The sequence below is a fragment of the Hyperolius riggenbachi genome, chromosome 6, assembly GCF_040937935.1.
Source record: "Hyperolius riggenbachi isolate aHypRig1 chromosome 6, aHypRig1.pri, whole genome shotgun sequence".
NCBI classification, from domain to species: Eukaryota; Metazoa; Chordata; class Amphibia; order Anura; family Hyperoliidae; genus Hyperolius; species Hyperolius riggenbachi.
In genome coordinates, this window is record NC_090651.1 from 130,972,004 (window position 1) to 130,992,090 (window position 20,087).

General features: G+C 47.3%; 1 protein-coding gene across 2 annotated transcripts in view; it reads right to left on the minus strand.

The window, feature by feature from the left end:
• LOC137521113 (putative dimethylaniline monooxygenase [N-oxide-forming] 6) overlaps window positions 1–17,579 on the minus strand; it is a 57,001-nt gene extending 39,422 nt beyond the window's left edge. The window contains exons 1-2 of one of the 2 annotated variants that reach the window (XM_068239924.1): window positions 17,399–17,579; window positions 3,042–3,176 (exon numbers count right to left, since the gene is read on the minus strand). In XM_068239924.1, coding sequence (XP_068096025.1) covers window positions 3,042–3,173 — 132 coding nt within the window. In that variant the 5' untranslated portion in view covers window positions 3,174–3,176; window positions 17,399–17,579. The remainder of the gene's footprint in view (window positions 1–3,041; window positions 3,177–17,398) is intronic. The other variant, XM_068239925.1, reaches the window with a different exon arrangement.
• Between the last annotated feature and the right edge of the window lie 2,508 nt (window positions 17,580–20,087).

Below are 20,087 nucleotides of genomic sequence, written 5' to 3' on the forward strand. Positions count from 1 at the left end.
TTGGTTCCTGAAAGCTTTGGATCCATGATTATGTTTATCTTAACTTTTTCTTACAAGAACCCCTACTTTATGCTCTTTGATAGATCTAAAGTTGAATTTTGGGCTGTTTTAAAGGCGTACTTCAAAAAAGGTCTTCGTGAAAAAAGGGCGCAGGGTGTAAACGATAAGCGGTAATACCGTTTATAAAAATATTGTGTTGTATTTTGTTTACAAATAAAGTTTTACAAATTTAGAAATCATTAAATAATGTGTATGAAATCGCCAATTGTGAAAACGTTAATCTTCCCTGTTTCAAAAGTGAAACGTATAATTACGTTTGTTAAAAAAATTATAATATATGTTTAATTGTTATAATTGTATATTATTGTAAATAACCTTCATTTATCATTTCTTCTTATAATAAAATCTGAAAATATTGTTTATAAATATAACTACGTTCGTAATAAGTGTTGTAAAACATTAGTAAGTATTACTAAAATTTTACTAAAACTATACCTAACCCTACTCTCACACAGAACCCTCCCTGTAACTATCCCTAACCCATAGACCCCCCTGGTGGTGCCTAACCCTAAGGCCCCCCTGGTGGTGCCTAAACCTAAAACCCCCCGGTGGTGCCTAACCCAAACCACCCCCTGATGGTGCCTAAGCCCCCCTGGTGGTGCCCAACTCTAACCACCCCCCTGGTGGTGTATATTGTACTGTAACTATACCTAACCCTACTCTCACACAGAACCCTCCCTGTACCTATCCCTAACCCCTAGACACCCCTGGTTGTGCCTAACCCTAAGACTCCCCTGGTGGTGCCTAACCCTAGGACCCCCCTAGTGGTGCCTAACCCTAAGATCCCCCTAGTGGTGCCTAACCCTAACCACCCCCCTGGTGGTGACTAACCCTAACCACCCCCCTGGTGGTGCCTAACCCTAACCACCCCCTGGTGGTGCCTAACCCTAACCACCCCCCTGGTGGTGCCTAACCCTAACCACCCCCCTTACTGATCGCTTTATTATGTGGCTAATAATGTTTTAAAAATAGTGACTGTAAAAAATATATTGCAATTTATGTTACGGACACTTTATTTTGTGAATGTTTTACAAACATTAAGGGATAAAATGTTAAATAATTTTATTGTGTGGATAATAATGTTTTACAAACAGTGACTGTAAAAAATATATTGCAATTTACGTACTGATCGCTTTATTTTGTGAATAATTAACTTTTACAAACAGTAAGGGATAACATTTTAAATAATGTTTTAGTTAAATACGATAAATATGTTTAGTATTTTTATAAACGTTATTCGTCAAGGGTGCATTTTCTAAACTTAAATCACCACAAGCACAGTAATAAAACATTAAAAATCTCCGGGCACCGTTTGTAAAACGTTAATAAACTCCGGCGTCCTTTTTTCCTGTTCGGCGCCCATTAAATGATATTTATTATAGGAGTGAATGGCAGTGCCCTTTTTGTCCACTAGCTGCCGGCGTCCTTTTTTCCTGTTACCGTTTTGCAGTGACCTGTAGTGACAAGGATATGGTGGCTGCCATATTTATTTAATTGTAACCACTTGAGGACCCAGCCTTTACCCCCCCCTTAAGGACCAGCATTTTTTTTTATGATCTGTGCTGGGTAGGCTCTGCAGCCCCCAGCACAGATCAGGTTGCAGGCAGAGCGATCAGATCACCCCCCTTTCCACCCCCCCCCCCCTATGGGGATGATGTGCAGGGGGGTCTGATCGCTCCTGCCTGCCTCGGTGTTGCGGGGGGGGCACCTCAAAGCCCCCCTCCGCGGTGAAATTCCCCCCCTCCCTCTCCTCCCTCTCACCCCTGATGATCGGGGCTGCACAGGACGCTATCCGTCCTGTGCAGCCTGTGACAGGCTGTCATCTGTCACATGGCGGCGATCCCCGGCCGCTGATTGGCCGGGGATCGCCGATCTGCCTTAAGGCGCTGCTGTCACCTGCGTTTACATTTAGTCTGCGAGCCGCGATCAGCGGCTCGCAGGCTATTCACGGAGGCCCGCTCCGTGATCTAACAGGAAACGGCCGCTCGCGCGAGTGGCCTTTCCTGATTAATTAGGGAGACACCTGGCGACGCAGATCTGTGTCGCTGGTCCTCCAGCTACCACTTTTCCGCCGCACGGTATGAGTGTGCGGTCGGCAAGTGGTTAAACAATGTCAGTTCCATGGCTATTATGTGCACCTAATACTAACTCAGTATGCAAATCAATTGCTCTGACCAAAGTCTGATTACTCTAGGGGGTTATGTGTATTTCAGGCCTTTTATTCAGACACTTCTGAAGCCAAAAAGTCCAAATAGAGTTATAAGAAGCTGGCCATCTCTTTATCTACTTAATGCAAAATGGACATTTTAACACATACTAGTTTTGTACCTTTCAGTGCAAAACTGACATTTTAAAAAGATTGTTTTGCATTAACTGATGATTGGAGAACACCCGCAGTCGCTGCGTGGGGGTGCACATGTTTGCATGAACATGCGCCCACTACGCCACAAATAAGCTGACATTAATTTGTTCTAAATGTCAAGTGTCCTGGCAGCATAAAAACACCTTTTCAGAAAGGCCCCAGAGGCTTCAACACCACTAAGCAAGAGCCATCACACTATGAAGACTAATGAGCTCTCCGAACAAGTTAGGAACAAAGTTATTGAGAAGTATAAGTCAGGGTTGGGTTATAAAAAAAATATTAAAAGCTTTGAACATTTTCCAGAGCACGATCAAATCTATTATCTTCAAAGCATGTTTTAGTCATCTCCACTGCGCAGGCAGGTGGAATCTGCACCTGCGCAGTAGAGCAGATCCGATCGGGCTTGGCTGTTTTCATTGGAGCCCATTGGAAAGCTACTACGGCACCTGCTCGTAGTGTCTCCCAGGCTTGTTATGGTTGCAGACAGTTTGGGGGTCTCTGTGCTGGATTGTGCTGGCTAAGGAGGACAGGGGAAGCCTCTATAGGACCCAGAGGCAGCCAAACCATGTTATTCTGGGCTACCATTGAGAAATAAAAAGGTTACAGGGCAAGAACGTACCATAAAATTCCATAATCCACCAACACAGTCACTTTTCTCAAAACAGGTTGCTTGGACTCCAACTTCCAAGCTGCATTTGAGAGCAGCAAGTCCGCTTATTCCGGCACCAATTACTGCCACTGTGTTCACCATGTTCTGGAATTTCAAGGTTAAGACAGATTATTCAGTATACAATTAGGAACAGGCAATACACCTTCCTCATTTACCTCTCTATGTCAACCCTGTGTGTGCTTATGTTGCATATAAGTTTGAGTATGTACCTAAGTATGGCATGTGAATGGGCCCACTTTTTGTGCTTTTATTATCTATTGACAGACAGTTATTTTTTAGCCTATTGTCAATAGTGCTCTTTTTTCTAATTGTGCCAGTTGACATGTGAATGTCAACTCGTGTGTATTATTAGCCTCTACATTTAAAGGTAACATCAGCCAAAATATGCTTCCCCCCGATTCTACTTACCTGGGGCTTCCTCTAGCCCCTTACCACCAATACCTCCAGCACTGTAGAGCTTTTCAAATTACAAAGCACTCAAAAAAGTGCTCCTACTGGGTTCTAGGCCTTAAAAATCTATTTTGTAGTCACCTGGGGAGTCTTCCAGCCCCTTGCAGCCGTCTCAGTCCCTCACCTCAGCCCTGGTCCTCTTTGGTGTCCCTGCTGGTGGATGATGATGGCCACCGACTGGCGTGTCAGCTCTTCTGCGTCTGTGCGGGCACTCTTGCCTGCGCGTCCATGTCAGCTGGTTCATACTGCGCCTGCTTACAACTGCTGAGGCGCAGAAGAGCGGACCACCGGCAGGTCACAATCCATACCGCCGGCCAGCGGGAACACAGAGGAGGACCGGGGGCTAGGGTGAGGGACTGAGGCGGCTGCGAGGAGCTGGAAGAAGCCCCAAGTAAGTAAAAAATAGATTTTTAAGCTTGCCTTACTTTAAGAAAAATTTTCACGTAAAATGTACATACAGCATCTAACAAAAGTCACACCTTTCACATTTAAATGATATAATGTAAAGTATTCAGTGTACAGCTTGTATAACTGTCAGAGCCGGATTAAGGCCAAATGGGCCCTAAGCAAAATAGCAGATCTGGGCCCCCCTTTCTCATGCCACCTGATGTTCCCCTCTGTTCCCCTATGCCATCTCTTCTCCCCATGTCCCCTCTGTGTATCCCCTTGTGCCCCTCTGTGCCTGTCACACCACAACACACACAGACACTGTCTGTCCCACCACAACACACACAGACACTGTCTGTCCCACCACAACACATAGACACTGCCTGTTCCACCACAACACACACAGACACTGTCTGTCCCACCACAACACACACAGACACTGCCTGTCTCCCCAAAACACACAAAGACACTGTCTGTCCCACCACAACGCACACACACTGCCTGTCACACCACAACACACACAGACACTGCCTGTTATACCACAACACACACACACACTGCCTGCCACACCACAACACACACAGACACTGCCTGTCCCACCACAACACACACAGACACTGCCTGTCACACCATAACACAAACAGACACTGCCTGTCCCACCACAACACATAGACACTGCCTGTCCCACCACAACACACACAGACACTGTCTGTCCCACCACAACACACACAGACACTGCCTGTCCCACCACAACACATAGACACTGCCTGTCCCATCACAACACACACAGACACTGTCTGTCCCACCACAACACACACAGACACTGTCTGTCCCACCACAACACACACAAACACATAGAGACTGCAAGTTAAGTCAAGAGAAAAGCTTTGTGAAATAATCCAATCATATTTTCAGTGCTCTGAAAGTCACAACTTTCCCTACCCCTGTCTGCTGTCCTTCTCACCAACTTTGCCTTGCAGATGTCTGATGACTGGGAGCAGTGGGAGATCTCTGCCAGCTAGCTGCCTGGGACTGGTGATACAGAGAGGGGGCGGTTCATGCAGGTAGGGGTAACATGAGAGGGTGTCAGACGGCCCTTTTGAAAAGACAATGGAAATGCCTGCTCTCCTCTCCTGATTCTTCATGCTGAAGCTTATATTCCTGCTGGGATGGGAGGAGAGCGCATAAGGTGCGGGGAAACAGCCAGAGCAGACACAGGCTATTCAATTCTGCAGGAAGCATGGGCTGGTACCGTTAGAGCAGAACCCGGCTTCCTGCTGTTGCCTGGCAACACACAGCCACAGCTCAGCAGCGTCTGAGGGCTAAACTATTAACTGAAGGGGGGGGGGGAGAACCTTAGCAGTTAAAAATGTAGGCAGCTCTGTTCTCCAGCGTCCTCCCTCCCCTCTGCAGCAGAACCACATGAGCCTTGCTGTTTTTACGAGCCAGCAGCTAGTATACCAAGGCCAGATTACATGCTGATGGGGCCCCAATCAGGTGATTGGAATAATTAGTGGGGTAATCCGGCCCTGATAACAGTTCAGATTTGCTGTCCCATCAAAATAATTCAACACACAACCATTAATGTATAAGCATGGTTTAGGGCTGCATGATTGCTGCTGGTACTGGGGAGTTACAATCCATTTATGGAACCATAACTGCCAACATGCAATTTGACATACTGAAGCAGAGCATGATCTCCTCCCTTTGGAAACTGAGGCCCAAGGCAGAATTCCAACATACTGTAATAATGACCCAAAATACACCTCCAAGGCGACCACTACTTTGCTGCAGAAACTGAGGGTAAAGATGCTGGACTTGCCAAGCATGTCTCTCCAGACCTAAACTATTGAGCATCTGTGGGGCATCCTCAAATGGGAGGTGGAGGAGTGCAAGGTCTCTAACATCCACCAGCTTGGTAATGTTTTCATGGAGTTGTGGAATGTGGATTCCAGTGGAAACTCTAATGAACCCCATGCCCAAGAAAGTTGAGGCAGTGCTGGAACAGAATGGTAAGAAGACAAAATATTGACACTTAGGGCAGAATTTTGACAATCTTCATTTAGTGGTGAACTCACTTGTTGCCAGCAGTTTATACATTAATGGCTGTGTGTTGAGCAGGCATGCTCACATGTACCCAAATTCGATTCTAGTACATTCGACTTCGGGTCCGTGGCAAATTCGGATTCGAATTCGGTTCGTGATCGTGTTCATGACTTCGGGAAATATTCGTGTTCGAGAATTCGGTAGGCCTTTTTTTTTTTAAAGGGAAATCACCTTTAAATAGTTGTAATTTAAAAAAAATAAATAAAAATGGACCCTTGCGGTGGGAGGTTAAATACAGCAGCAGCAGGAGGAGCAGGGGGAGGAGGAGTGACATGTGGCAGCAGGCAATGTAGTAGGCCGTGGCACTTAGCGTTGGTACCACGGCTGTAATAATAAACACCATACAGCAGGAGGTTCCGGACAGCAGTCATGAAGCCCACATTGTGTCCAATGCACAACTGGGACAGCACAGTTTTCAACCCAGACACCTCAGAATTTTTTTTTTACAACAGTGTATAGCTATTGTAGTAGCGTAATAGCTAGTGGCGCATGGCAGCAGCGCATAATTCTGTGTACCCTGGCGGTGGGAACACAGACAACAGGAGGATAAATACAGCAGGAGGAGGAGGAAGAGTGACGTTTGGCAGCAGTCAATGTATTCTGTGGACCCTAGGGGTGGGAAAACAGACAGCAGGAGGATAAAAATCTGTGCTGCATAATATGTTGGCGCTTTATAAATACAATAAATAAATAAATACAGCAGGAGGAGGAGGAGTGACGTTTGGCAGCAGGCAATGTATTCTGTGAACCTTGGCGGTGGGAACACAGACAGAAGGAGGATAAATACAGCAGGAGGAGGAGGAGTGACATTTGGCAGCAGGCAATGTATTCTGTGGACCCTGGCGGTGGGAACACAGACAGGAGGAGGATAAAAATCTGCGCTGCATAATATGTTGGCGCTTTATAAATACAATAAATAAATAAATAAATACAGCAGAAGGAGGAGGAGGAGAGACGTTTGGCAGCAGGCAATGTATTCTGTGGACCCTGGTGGTCGGAACACAGACAGCAGGAGGATAAAAATCTGTGCTGCGTAATATGTTGGTGCTTTAAAAATACAATAAATAAATAAATAAATACAGCAGCAGGAGGAGGAGGAGTGACGTTGGCAGCAGGCAATGTATTCTGTGGACCCTAGCGGTGGGACCACAGACAACAGGATGTTAAATACAGCAGCAGCAGGAGGAGGAGTGACGTGTGGCAGCAGGCATGTCACGGGCCATGGTACCTAGTGTTAGTACCACAGCAACTAAAGAAAAACCAGGCCAAATTATTTGGACCCAGAGACTGAAGGTTGATGTCAAACAATAATTTCCAGGCACCTCATGTCCTCCTCTCGCCGACAACAGGTGCCAGGACCGTGCCTTCAATCCAGGCCTGGTTTATCTTCAAAAATGTGAGTCTGTCCACGCCCTCTGGGGACAGACGAGAGCGCTTCTCGGTGACCATGCCACTGGCCGCACTGAAGCACCTCTCGGACAGCACGCTGGAAGGGGGGCAAGACAAAACTTCCAGGGCGTACTGCGCCAGCTCACTCCAGATGTGCAAGCGCTCCACCCAGTATTCCATGGGGTCCACAGGCTCCTCGCTGTCGGTGTCAAGCCCACTGAAGGACCCCATGTAGTTGGCCACCATAGGACAGGATGGCTATATGGGCACATAAATGGCAGATGAAATTCAATGTTGAAAAATGTAAAGTCATGCATTTTGGTCGTACCAATGGTCTAGCACCATACAAAATAAATGGGATACAGTTGGGGACATCAAACTTGGAGAAGGACTTAGGAGTACTCATCAACAACTAGTTAAATAATCGCACTCAATGCCAAGCCGCTGCAGCTAAAGCTAACAAAATTTTAGGATGCATTAAAAGGGAAATAAAAACTCGAGATGCGAGCATAATATTGCCCCTGTTTAACTCTCTAGTAAGGCCACATCTGGAATACGGAATTCAGTTCTGGGCACCACATTATAAACTGGGTTTATTTAGTCTAGAGAAAAGATGCCTTAAAGGGGATCTAATTAACATGTATAAATACATCAGAGGGCAATATAAAAGCTTGGCGGATGAGTTTTTTGTCCCTAGGCCTTCTCAAAGGACTAGAGGACATGATCTGCGCATGGAGGACAAACATTTTAGCCATTTATTTAGGAAAGGGTTCTTTACAGTAAGAGTAATTAAGATGTGGAATGCATTGCCACAGGAAGTAGTTATGGCAAACTCTATACCTGCATTTAAAGGGGGCTTAGATGCTTTCCTTACATTGAAAGACATCCATGGCTACAATTACTAGGTAATGCCTAATGATGTTGATCCAGGGATTTTATCTGATTGCCATCTGGAGTCGGGAAGGAATTTTGTTCCCTTTTGGGGCTAATTGGACCATGCCTTGTAAGGGTTTTTCACCGTCCTCTGGATCAACAGGGATATGTGAGGGAGCAGGCTGGTGTTGTACTTTATTCTTTGTTTGAACTCGATGGACGTATGTCTTTTTTCAACCCAAATAACTATGTAACTATGTAACCATCCGGGTCATGCGCTGGCTGTGACTTTGAGAGGAGGTGGCTGCTGCATGCACCTCCTCTCTCGGCTGCTCAACCGTCAGGTAGAACACCTTCGTCAATGACAGCAGGTCTCCTGGGCACCTGACCCTGCTGCTGTCCGCAGGCACTGGCTGCTGTGCTGGCTGGACAGGGACAGAGGGGGTGGAAGGCTTCCTCCAGTCGCCAAACAAGGATCTCCTGCAACTCCCTTGTTCGCTGCTCACAGTCTCCAGCAGGCAGAAACCGAGTCACCCTCCCCCTCAGCCGTGGGTCCAGGATCATGCTGATGCAGGTGTCCTCCCTTGCTTGCATCTGCTTAACCCTGGGGTCTGTGCGGAGGCACCGCAGCATGTGCCTTGCCATGTTGAACAGGGTGGTGCGTCCACCAGAGACATCAGGGTCAGTGGCCTCAAGGTCGCTGTCCTCCTCCTCTGGCCCCTGAGCCTCTTCCTCCTCTCTCCACCCTCTCACCACTGCTGCTGCACTCCGCTGTTCCCCCTCAACAGCAACGTCCAGCACCTTCAACTCCTCCTCCTCCAACAACTCAAATTTCTGCGCAGAAGTGGACTGCGCAGGCGGCTGCTGTTCCAGCTGCTTCAGGGCCTCCTCTCCCACATCCATCAAATCACCCAGTGCCCTGTCCAGCAGACAAACATAGGGCACCCACTGGCAAAGGGATGCCCGTTCCTCACTCACCAGGTTGGTTCCCTGCAGGAAGGGAGCCAACACCAAGCAGACCTGCTGCATCTGCCCCCACTGCACGTTGGAGATGAGCTGGAGTTTGGTGTTGCCGTCGACAGTGGCATCATAGATGTAGCGGTGGACAGCCCTCTTCTGCTCAACCAGCCGATCCAACATCGCCAGGGTGGAGTTCCGGCGAGTTGGCACATCAATGACAAGGTGGAGTCGTGGCAGGCCCTCGCTCTGCTGGATGGCTGCCAGGTTTGCTGCGGCAGCAGCTGAGCGGCGGAAAGTGCGCACAATTTTCCGATCCACTTCCAACAGCTCCTCTATCCCCTGGTAGGTGCGCATGAACCTCTGTACCACCAGGTTGAGGACGTGGGCCAAGCAGGAGACATGGGCCAACAGTCCCCTGCTGATGGCAGCCATGTCGGACAACACCAATCCCACTCTCAGGCCTCTGGGGGTCAGCCACATCTTCAACTGCTCCCTCAGGTAGCAGAGCACGTTGGCTGCTGTCAAGCTATTCTTCCCCAGGCTTCTCATCTCCAGCAGTGCTTGGCAGTGGCGGGCCTTAACGCTGCTTTGGATGCAGAGGCGTAGCTAGGGTTTTCAGCGCCCGGGGACAAAGACTATTAATGCGCCCCCCAAAGTCAAGGTTGCGCCGCGCCAAAAAGGGGCGTGGTCACATAATTAATGTGGGCGTGGTTATGGGTGGAGCCAAATGTATATGGAGGTTAGCAGGCTCACGCTCACCCTCCCTCCCTCAGTATGTACCTTCCAGCATGTTCCAAGACAAATTCAGCAATCATGAGCCCCCCCCATCAAGACAAATTCAGCAATCATGAGACCCCCAACATAACCAACTCAGCAATCATGAGGCCCCCAACAAGACAAATTTAGCAATCATGAGGCCCCCAACAAGACAAATTCAGCAATCATGAGGCCCCCAACAAGACAAATTCAGCGATCTTGAGGCCCCCAACAAGACAAATTCAGTAACCATGAGGCCCCCAACAAGACAAATTCAGCAGTCATGAGTCACATAAATAGACAGCATTTCACATAAATAGGTAGAATGCCCCCTTAATATGGTAGACACCTCTAACCTGGCAGCAGTTCTCCAAAATACACTCAATCTGACGTGGTTCCCCAAAAATAGGTAGCCCCAGGTCTATAGTTGTCCCCAGAATAGGTGGCCAGCAGTATAGATGTCCCCAGAATAGGTGGCCAGCGGTATAGATGTCCCCAGAATAGGTGGCCAGCGGTATAGATGTCCCCAGAACAGGTAGCCAGGGGTAGAGATGTCCACAGAACAGGTAGCCAGGGGTATATGTGCCCAGTATATGTAGGCAGGGATATGTGTGCCCAGTATATGTAGCCAGAGGTATATGTGCCCAGTATATGTAGCAGGGGTATATATGCCCAGTATATGTAGCCAGGAGAATAATATGTGCCCAGTATATATAGTCAGGCGTATATGTGCCCAGTATATGTAGCCAGGGGTATATATGCCCAGTCCATGTAGCCAGGGGGTATATATGCCCAGTATATGTAGCCAGGGGGTATATATGCCCAGTATATGTAGCCAGGGGGTATATATGCCCAGTATATGTAGCCAGGGGGTATATATGCCCAGTATATGTAGCCAGGGGTATATATGCCCAGAGTAGGTAGCCAGGGGTATATATGCCCAGTATATGTAGCCAGGGGGTATATATGCCCAGTCCATGTAGCCAGGGGGTATATATGCCCAGTATATGTAGCCAGGGGTATATATGCCCAGTATATGTAGCCAGGGGGATATATGCCCAGTATATGTAGCCAGGGGGTATATATGCCCAGTATATGTAGCCAGGGGGTATATATGCCCAGTATATGTAGCCAGGGGGTATATTTGCCCAGTATATGTAGCCAGGGGTATATATGCCCAGTATATGTAGCCAGGGGGTATATATGCCCAGTCCATGTAGCCAGGGGGTATATATGCCCAGTATATGTAGCCAGGGGTATATATGCCCAGTATATGTAGCCAGGGGTATATATGCCCAGTCCATGTAGCCAGGGGGTATATATGCCCAGTATATGTAGCCAGGGGTATATATGCCCAGTATATGTAGCCAGGGGTATATATGCCCAGAGTAGGTAGCCAGGGGTATATATGCCCAGTATATGTAGCCAGGGGGTATATATGCCCAGTCCATGTAGCCAGGGGGTATATATGCCCAGTCCATGTAGCCAGGGGGTATATATGCCCAGTATATGTAGCCAGGGGTATATATGCCCAGTATATGTAGCCAGGGGCTATATATGCCCACTCCATGTAGCCAGGGGGTATATATGCCCAGTATATGTAGCCAGGGGGTATATATGCCCAGTATATGTAGCCAGGGGGTATATATGCCCAGTATATGTAGCCAGGGGGTATATATGCCCAGTATATGTAGCCAGGGGGTATATATGCCCAGTAGATGTAGCCAAGGGGTATATATGCCCAGTAGATGTAGCCAGGGGTATATATGCCCAGTAGATGTAGCCAGGGGTATATATGCCCAGTAGATGTAGGCAGGGGTATATATGCCCAGTAGATGTAGCCAGGGGGTATATATGCCCAGTAGATGTAGCCAGGGGTATATATGCCCAGTAGATGTAGCCAGGGGTATATATGCCCAGTATATGTAGCCAGGGGTATATATGCCCAGTAGATGTAGCCAGGGGTATATATGCCCAGTAGATGTAGCCAGGGGTATATATGCCCAGTAGATGTATCCAGGGGTATATATGCCCAGTAGATGTAGCCAGGGGTATATATGCCCAGTAGATGTAGCCAGGGGTATATATGCCCAGTAGATGTAGCCAGGGGTATATATGCCCAGTAGATGTAGCCAGGGGTATATATGCCCAGTAGATGTAGCCAGGGGGTATATATGCCCAGTATATGTAGCCAGGGGTATATATGCCCAGTAGATGTAGCCAGGGGTATATATGCCCAGTAGATGTAGCCAGGGGTATATATGCCCAGTAGATGTAGCCAGGGGTATATATGCCCAGTAGATGTAGCCAGGGGTATATGTGCCCAGTAGATGTAGCCAGGGGTATATGTGCCCAGTAGATGTAGCCAGGGGTATATATGCCCAGTAGATGTAGCCAGGGGTATATATGCCCAGTAGATGTAGCCAGGGGGTATATATGCCCAGTAGATGTAGCCAGGGGTATATATGCCCAGAGTAGGTAGCCAGGTGTCCCCCTCCCTGCCTCCCCAGCAGTAGGGGAGCAGCGCAGAGAAGAGGGAGAGCTGCTCTCTCTCCCTCGCTGTCCCCTCCATTAATGTCCGGGTGCTGGCAGCAGCGGGCGGAACTTACCTCCGTCTCGTCGCAGCGCGGATGGATCTGCCGCTACTCTGGTCTAGTCCAGACCAGAGCAGCGGCTGCGGGATCCGAACTTCCGGCCGGCGCTGGAGCGAGACGGAGGTGAGTCCCGCCCGCTGCGCCAGCACCCGGACAATAACGGAGGGGACAGCGATGGAGGGAGGGAGAGCCCTAAGGTGAGAGAAGGGGGGGAGATGGCCCCCTTCTCCACCGTCCGCATAGCTCTCCCTCTTCTCTTCTCTGCGCTGCTCCCCTCCGCAGAAAAAAAAAAAAATCAGCTCAGCTGGGCGCCCTTAGGGACCCGGCGCCCGGGGGCACTTGACCTACCCCGACCCCCCCTATCTCCGCGCCTGTTTGGATGTGCGGTCGCTTGGCGGTGGGAGCTGCTGCTTATCCCCTGACCCCACATGTTGACTGGTGCTGCTGCTGCTGCCTCTGATGCGCCCGAGGATGGACCTGCTGCTTCCTCGCTGGTGCATTCCACCAGGCTGACCCAGTGGGCCGTGAAGGACAGGTAGCAGTCTGTCCCAAAGCCGCTGCTCCACGAATCCATTGTTATGTGGATCCGCTCACTCACAGCGTGATCGAGCGAGCAGCCCACATTCGCCATAGAGAATCGATGAAGTGCTGGGATCGTCCTGCGGGAGAAGTAGTGGCAGCTGGGGTCTTGCCACTCCGGGATCCCAAACTGCAGCAGTGCTCTCATGTCACTCCCCTCATACACAAAGGAGTATGGCAGGAGCTGGGAGCACAGGGCCCGGGCAAGCAACCCGTTCAGCACCCGGATGCGCCTGTTGGTGGGAGGCAGCACCTTGGTCACACCGGTAAATGACTCGCTGAGCAGGGTCTGGCGGCGTTTGTCTGCACGGAAGGAAGAGGAGGCCACTGTGGAGCGAGCTGATGAGGCCACTGAGGACTAGCTGCCCGGGGGGGGGGGGGGGGGGCAGTGAGTTGCTGTGTTCCTGCTGCTGCTGCTGGATGAGCAGGAGGGTGGGATGCTGCTGAAGTCTGTGCAGTGGCTGTCTGGCTCTGACCACTGCCTGCGCCACTGTTCTTCACCTTCAGAAACTCACTGTACTCATCAAAATGTTTGCTTTCTAAGTGGGTCTGCAGGCACGAGGTACTCAACTTGTTGAGATCGCGACCTCTGCTCAAACTGACACCGCAACTGTGGAAAATGTCACGTGTCGCGTCCACCTTGCACTTACTGAAGAACTGCCAGACGGTGGATTTGTGGATTTCAACTTGCCCTTGGAGCTTGAGGGCTGGGGATTTTGTTTTCCTTTGGAGGGTTTGCTGCGGGTGGTGGTAGCGGCTGAAGCAGCAGGCTGTGGCTCCTGCCTTCCATGCCCTGTGCTTCCTGGCTTGCTGCTGCCGCACCTCTGCGCCAGAGACGCCTCCTCCTCCTTTAATGATGAGCTGCCTTCAATCAAGTGCGCTGGTGGTACTGGTGGCACATAGGAAGGATCCAGCTGTACATCATCATCATCATCCCCAAACATCTCCTGTTAACCCGCCTCAACCAATTCCTCTACCCTAACATCCCCTGCATCACGCCCCTCCTCCTCAGCGCCAACAACAAACTGCTCCACCTCTAACTCCTCCTCCTCCTTGCATACCCCGTCATGTCAGCCTCTAACTGCTCAAAAACATCCCTGTAAACGCTCGCAGTCCCTGGGGTCAAGAAAGAGCTCACTGAGGGCAGGCTGGTCGCTGGGGTCGTCATGACCTCAAGCGGTGGTGGAGGCCTGCTGTGGACCGGAATGCTGGTGGTGGTGGCACTGGTCTCGCTGGTGCAGGAGGTCTGACTGGAACCGGTGGCTTGCTGCTCTGCCATCATTTCCACCACAGCCGGCACCTGACTGTCGAAATGGACCGGGGGTGACAACCCGTCTCAAAGATGGGCGCAACACGCTGCTGTTGCGCCTCTGCTCCCTCCTCCACAACTCTGCGGTCAGTGGTTGGTGGCGGACCAGTCACAGACCTGCTCATGCTTGCAGTGGCTGCTGCAATGGTGCTGCCTCTCCTGCTGGTGCCTCGCCCTATACCTCTGCCAGTCATTGTACAATTATACAAATACTACAATAATTAAAAAAATATGTGTAGAAAAGTGCGGGAGAGGGTGTAAATAAAGAAGAGTCTGGGTTGGTGGTGACTGGTGGTGATTAGTAGGGACAACAAAAAAATGATTTTTTTTTTTTAAATTTAAATAGTAGTTAGTAGTACTACTAACAGTAGTGTAGTCTACAGTAGTCGCTAAGTCGTGTAACAGACAGTGACAATTAAAGTTGGTCACACACAGACGCAATCAATAGGGTCGGGCAGATGACAGTCACAGATCACAACAGATGCTTGCTGGCCTGTGAAATAAGTTAACTATTAACCAGTACAGAAGAGCTAATAAACTAACAGTAGAAATTAAGTAAACTAGTAGTAGTAGAAGTGGTAGTAGTAGTAGTAGTACGCAACTAACTATAATCCCTAGTGTAGTACACGATAACTACGTCGTGTGGCAGACAGTGAGTGTCAATTAAAGTTGGTCACTTACACAGAGACGCAATGAATAGGGTGGGGCAGATGACAGTCACAGATCACAACAGATGGTTGCTGGCCTGTGAGCTAACTATTACACAGTACAGAAGAGCTAATAAACTAACAGTACAAATTAAGTAAACTAGTAGTAGTAGTAGTAGAAGTAGTAGTAGTACGCAACTAACTATAATCCCTAGTGTAGTACATGATAACTAAGTCGTGTGGCAGACAGTGAGTGACAATTACAGTCGGTCACACACAGACGCAATGAATAGGGTCGGGCAGATGACAGTCACAGATCACAACAGATGCTTGCTGGCCTGTACACAGTCAGTAACTAACACAGTACTGAAGCTAATAAACTCAGACTACAGAACAAATTAACTAAACTAGTACTAGTACACAACTAACTATAATCCCTAACCTACCTAAGCTAGTAGTAGGCTAAGGCTGCCCTAGGCTAGCAGGCCTAGCCTGCACACATACTAACACTAGCCTAGCACAGTATACAGTATATACACTAGCTGACTAAAAACAATCAAAATACTATCTAACTATAAAGGAGTATAATATAAGTGTTCAGGAGGTGTTTAGGAAGAAAAACGCTAGGTTTAGCACAAGAAGCACTTGCTCAGACACGCAGCAGCACTAGAGATACTCTCAGTACCGCACTCAGTCACACGCAAGGATGGGCTCCGCAACATGGCGCCGCCTTATATAGAGGAGGGGAGGGCCAGGCTCCCCTCCTCTGATTGGTTGCAAGGGTTGCTAGGGCCTCGGCTGGAGGAGTTCTGATTGGCCCAATGACGTCATCCCTGAATACCAAAGTCAAACCCATGATCACCGCGTCATCCGGCCGAATTCAAGTGCGCCAATTCGGGAACCATGCGAATGTAAATTTGGTATTAGCGTCGGGCTTCGGCTGCGACTTCGGCAAACATGAAAAATACCCGAAAAATATGGGTACATTCGAATTCGAGAGTCCTGATGAGCACCCCTGGTGTTGAGTTATTTTGATGATACAGCAAATCTACACTGTTATACTAGCTGTATGCTGACTACTTAACAGTGTGTCAAAGTTCAATATCTTCAGCGTTGTCTGTGAGCGGAGTACTCGCTTTTGGGAGATGCTGTATATTTCTTCCTGCAGCAGCCTCACCTGCTATTTAGCATTGCTTGCAATGCAGCATGGCAATGGCCAGGAATCTCTTTGTGCTTCATTGAACTGCAATTTTGCAACAGGCATTCATAGTCATTTTGTCTTGTTTTTTATACCTTACACGATCGTCATTTTCAGCAATAGTAGGTTTCTGTTATTTTAGTGATAATTCCTCCAAAATAAAGTTCCCCATTTGTATAAAAGTTTGGAAGATTTTGAATCTACTTAAAGGGAATCTGAAGTGAAAATAAACTTATGAGATAATGAATTGTATGTGTAGTACAGTTAAGAAATAGAACATTAGGAGCACAGAAACCAGTCTCATATTGTTTCCAGTACAGGAAGAGTTAAGAAACTTCCTTTGTTATCTATGCAAAAGAGCTTCTCTGACCAGTTTAGTTGGCTACAGTGATGTCTTCTGAGGCACTTATACTTCAAAGAAACAATGAAAGGCAGCATCAGATAAGACTTTACTGCAGGGAAGTTCAAAGGGTCATTAGCTCTGCTCTGTTTCATAGTTTAAAATACAGTGTGGCTTGTAAATTGCAAATCATGATAGAATGCTATAAGAAAGCTATACACTTGAGAACAAAAACATGAGACCCTTGTCTTTGCTACTAACGTTCTATTAATTATCCGTACTAAACATACAATAAATTATATCATAAGGTTTTTTTTCTTCAGTGTCACTTTAACTGCTTTGCTGTCCAGGTGATTGAATAACCTCAAGAGGGGTTGAATGGAAACCATCCAGTGGGGAGACAGACAGAAATTAAATCCTGAAAGAGGTTGTATCTCTCCCTTATTCCATTTACAACAACATTAGTTTTGGTTGATTTCCACCTTTTAGTAATCTGTTATTACACATGTGAAATATAATTAATTATTAGATGCTATCCTATAAGTATAAGAAATCCGTTTTCAAATTACTCTTTAAATAACTGTTACTAACATGCATTATAAAAAAAAAAAAAACTACAATACTACGCATTATAAAAAAAAGCTACTATGCATCAATGTATTTGCAAGTGTCATAAATTGCACTGCTTGGTTAATAATGTATTTGGATGGTTACTTACATTTTGTTGCTGTTGATCGTATTTTGCTTTTACTGTTTTTGCTGAGTTCTAAGTTAAAGTCAGGGCATCTGTCCGCTCCTTGTGATTTAAAGTGATTTGGTGCACAGCATGCCAAGAAATTCTTCCTAGCTTGTTCTTACAAAAACAGAACAAAATACAGACTCCGCCTTGTGCAAAGAAGACAGCCGACTGCCAAAATTCCATGTGAGCGTATGTTGTAAGCTAACCAGAGTTTATACTCCAGTGACCAAGCGGCCATTGCCACAAATTAAAGTCTATTTAATCTTATGAAATAAGTGACTAGGGATGAGTGAGCTTAGTTTGTGAGAAGCAAAACTGTGTTGAATTATGTTCGAGAAAGGAGTCGTGGCAGAGAGTGTTAATTTACCTTATCGCCACCTCTTAGCGCTCCATGCTTTGCTCCATCCTTCTGACACTTCCTTCTTCACAGTTGGAAGGACCATGTGCTCATGCCAAAACTTAAGGTGGCCACACACCATACACTTTTTTAAATATCTGTTCAATTTAAAAATTGCAATCAATTTTTCTGACTGGTTGTAACATTTCATAAATATGATCAATGCACCACACACGTATGTTCAATCTTTCCCCAATTATGATAAAAATGATTGGAAACTCTGAGAAAATTGCTAGGGTGTGTATATTAATAAATTGACAATCTAACACACACCATACAATCTTTAGAAGGATTGAAGAAAAATATCTGGCATTCTGGATCGATAAATATCGAAGAAAACGGGAAATCCGATCGGATTTTTCAGTCGAATGAAAAAAAAAGCTATCGATTTTTTGGGGAGATCCAATCGTTTTTATTCAATTGCCGTAAAATTGGATTATTGTATTGTATCGTGTGTGGCCACCTTTAGCCTTGCTACATACTTAAGATTTTTCTTTGACAAATATAACTCTAATCTGGGAATAGGTGTCTCCAATGACACAGCCCAACCCATTACTCATCTGATGGAATGGATTGCTCTCACAAAGGCCCATATGCAATTATTTTTTTATCCTAGGTGTTCTCCTAGGAGATAATTTTTCACCTTCTCTTTTAACTATTTTTTCAGCATTTTACAACTGAAAAAGTACCCAAAAGTTGTCGAAAAAGTAGTATCAAATTTATTTTGAGTATTTTCTTGCTTGCTAGTGACTTGAAAGGCATTTTATGGCAAGTTATGAAAATATCACCTAGGAGAAAACTTGGGTGAAAAATATAATTGCATATGGCCCCAAATGTCAATTCCTACTGAGGGAACTTCCTTTGGAGTTCCTGCAGTGGGGAGTATCTTGCTTACCCTCCTCCCTCCCCTCTCCATAGAGGCTTGCTCCGTAGTTTCCACCCCCAAAAAATGATTATTATTGTAAGCGGCAGTTATATACAGTGTGTATCTCGTTTTACACCATATTTACCCCTAATCACTTTCTGGTCCCCTACAACCTCTACTCACCAATGTCCCCATAACCTATTTCTCTGCCCAAATTTTGCAGTACCTCTGCACTGGATTCAGTTGTTCTCTTCAACAACCACAGCCCTTGGTTTTTAAAAAACAAAAACAAAACAAAACAAAAAAACAACCCTAGCCCACCAATCAGACCAAAATAGTATAGTAAAAAAAAATACCTGAGCGGTGTTGGAATACAAGCACTGCACATGATGACTTTCAGAAATCCAAATATGCTTTACACCAGCTCAGATGAGCTCTATGCTCAGCCAAGAAGATGCATTTCTTTAACCTTATATCCCGAAATACATTTTCAGTGGGTTTTTTTATTTCCCAACCCTCTCCCTCTACATGTATTTTTATCAGAATATTATTTTACCAAACACTGTGTAGATAAAATCAATACGATTAAAAACAACCCCATCTTGCCTTTATGTAAAGACATCTGCTACTGTATTTCCTCCAGCCCACTCCCTTCCCCCCTCTCCCTCACATCTTTGGCCTAATATAGTATGTTTTGCTCAGTTAATTGAACAGCTGTTTTCTTTGATTTCCAAAGACTGTCCCTCTACCTGTTCTCTTGATCACATGACTCTGTAGCATTCACATTCTACCACTAAACTACACTAATCCGGGGGCGTGGCCAGCAATGGAAGCGTGAGGACGCACTTCTCCTCAGCTCCAGAGAACCCGCGGTAGAATCCTGGCAAATCGCAGCAGGAGACGCCGTCACCGACCTTCCCGAACCACTGCACGGAAGGGGGGACGGACACACGACCCGGAGATGACCAAATATGGGCCACCGGTCGTCTATGACGCAGCGGAGAGGCTGGCGAGATTCGCGCGGACGGAGCCGCAAGATGGCGCCGGGGACAATGCGGCCTGCAGCTCATCCGCCTTACAGGCCTCCTCCCCTGCCTCGCCGGCTGCAATAGAAGCACCAGCAGAGGAGAATGTCGCACCCCAGCCTCCGGAACAGGTACCACAACCCCTACCCTCCAGAGACGGGAGGGGGGGGAGCGGGGGATGTTGGAGAGAGGGAGTGGGAACAGGTCCAAAATGGCGCAGATGAAGGTGGGGGAGAGACACCAGAGCCCACAAGAGCAGAACTGCTGGAGGCTATACGTGGCTTGCAAATGTCACTGACCTCCAGATTAGATTCAATCCACGCAGAAATGTCCTTCCTAAAAAATGACTTTAGCAAACTAAAGGACAGAACAAAGGAAGCA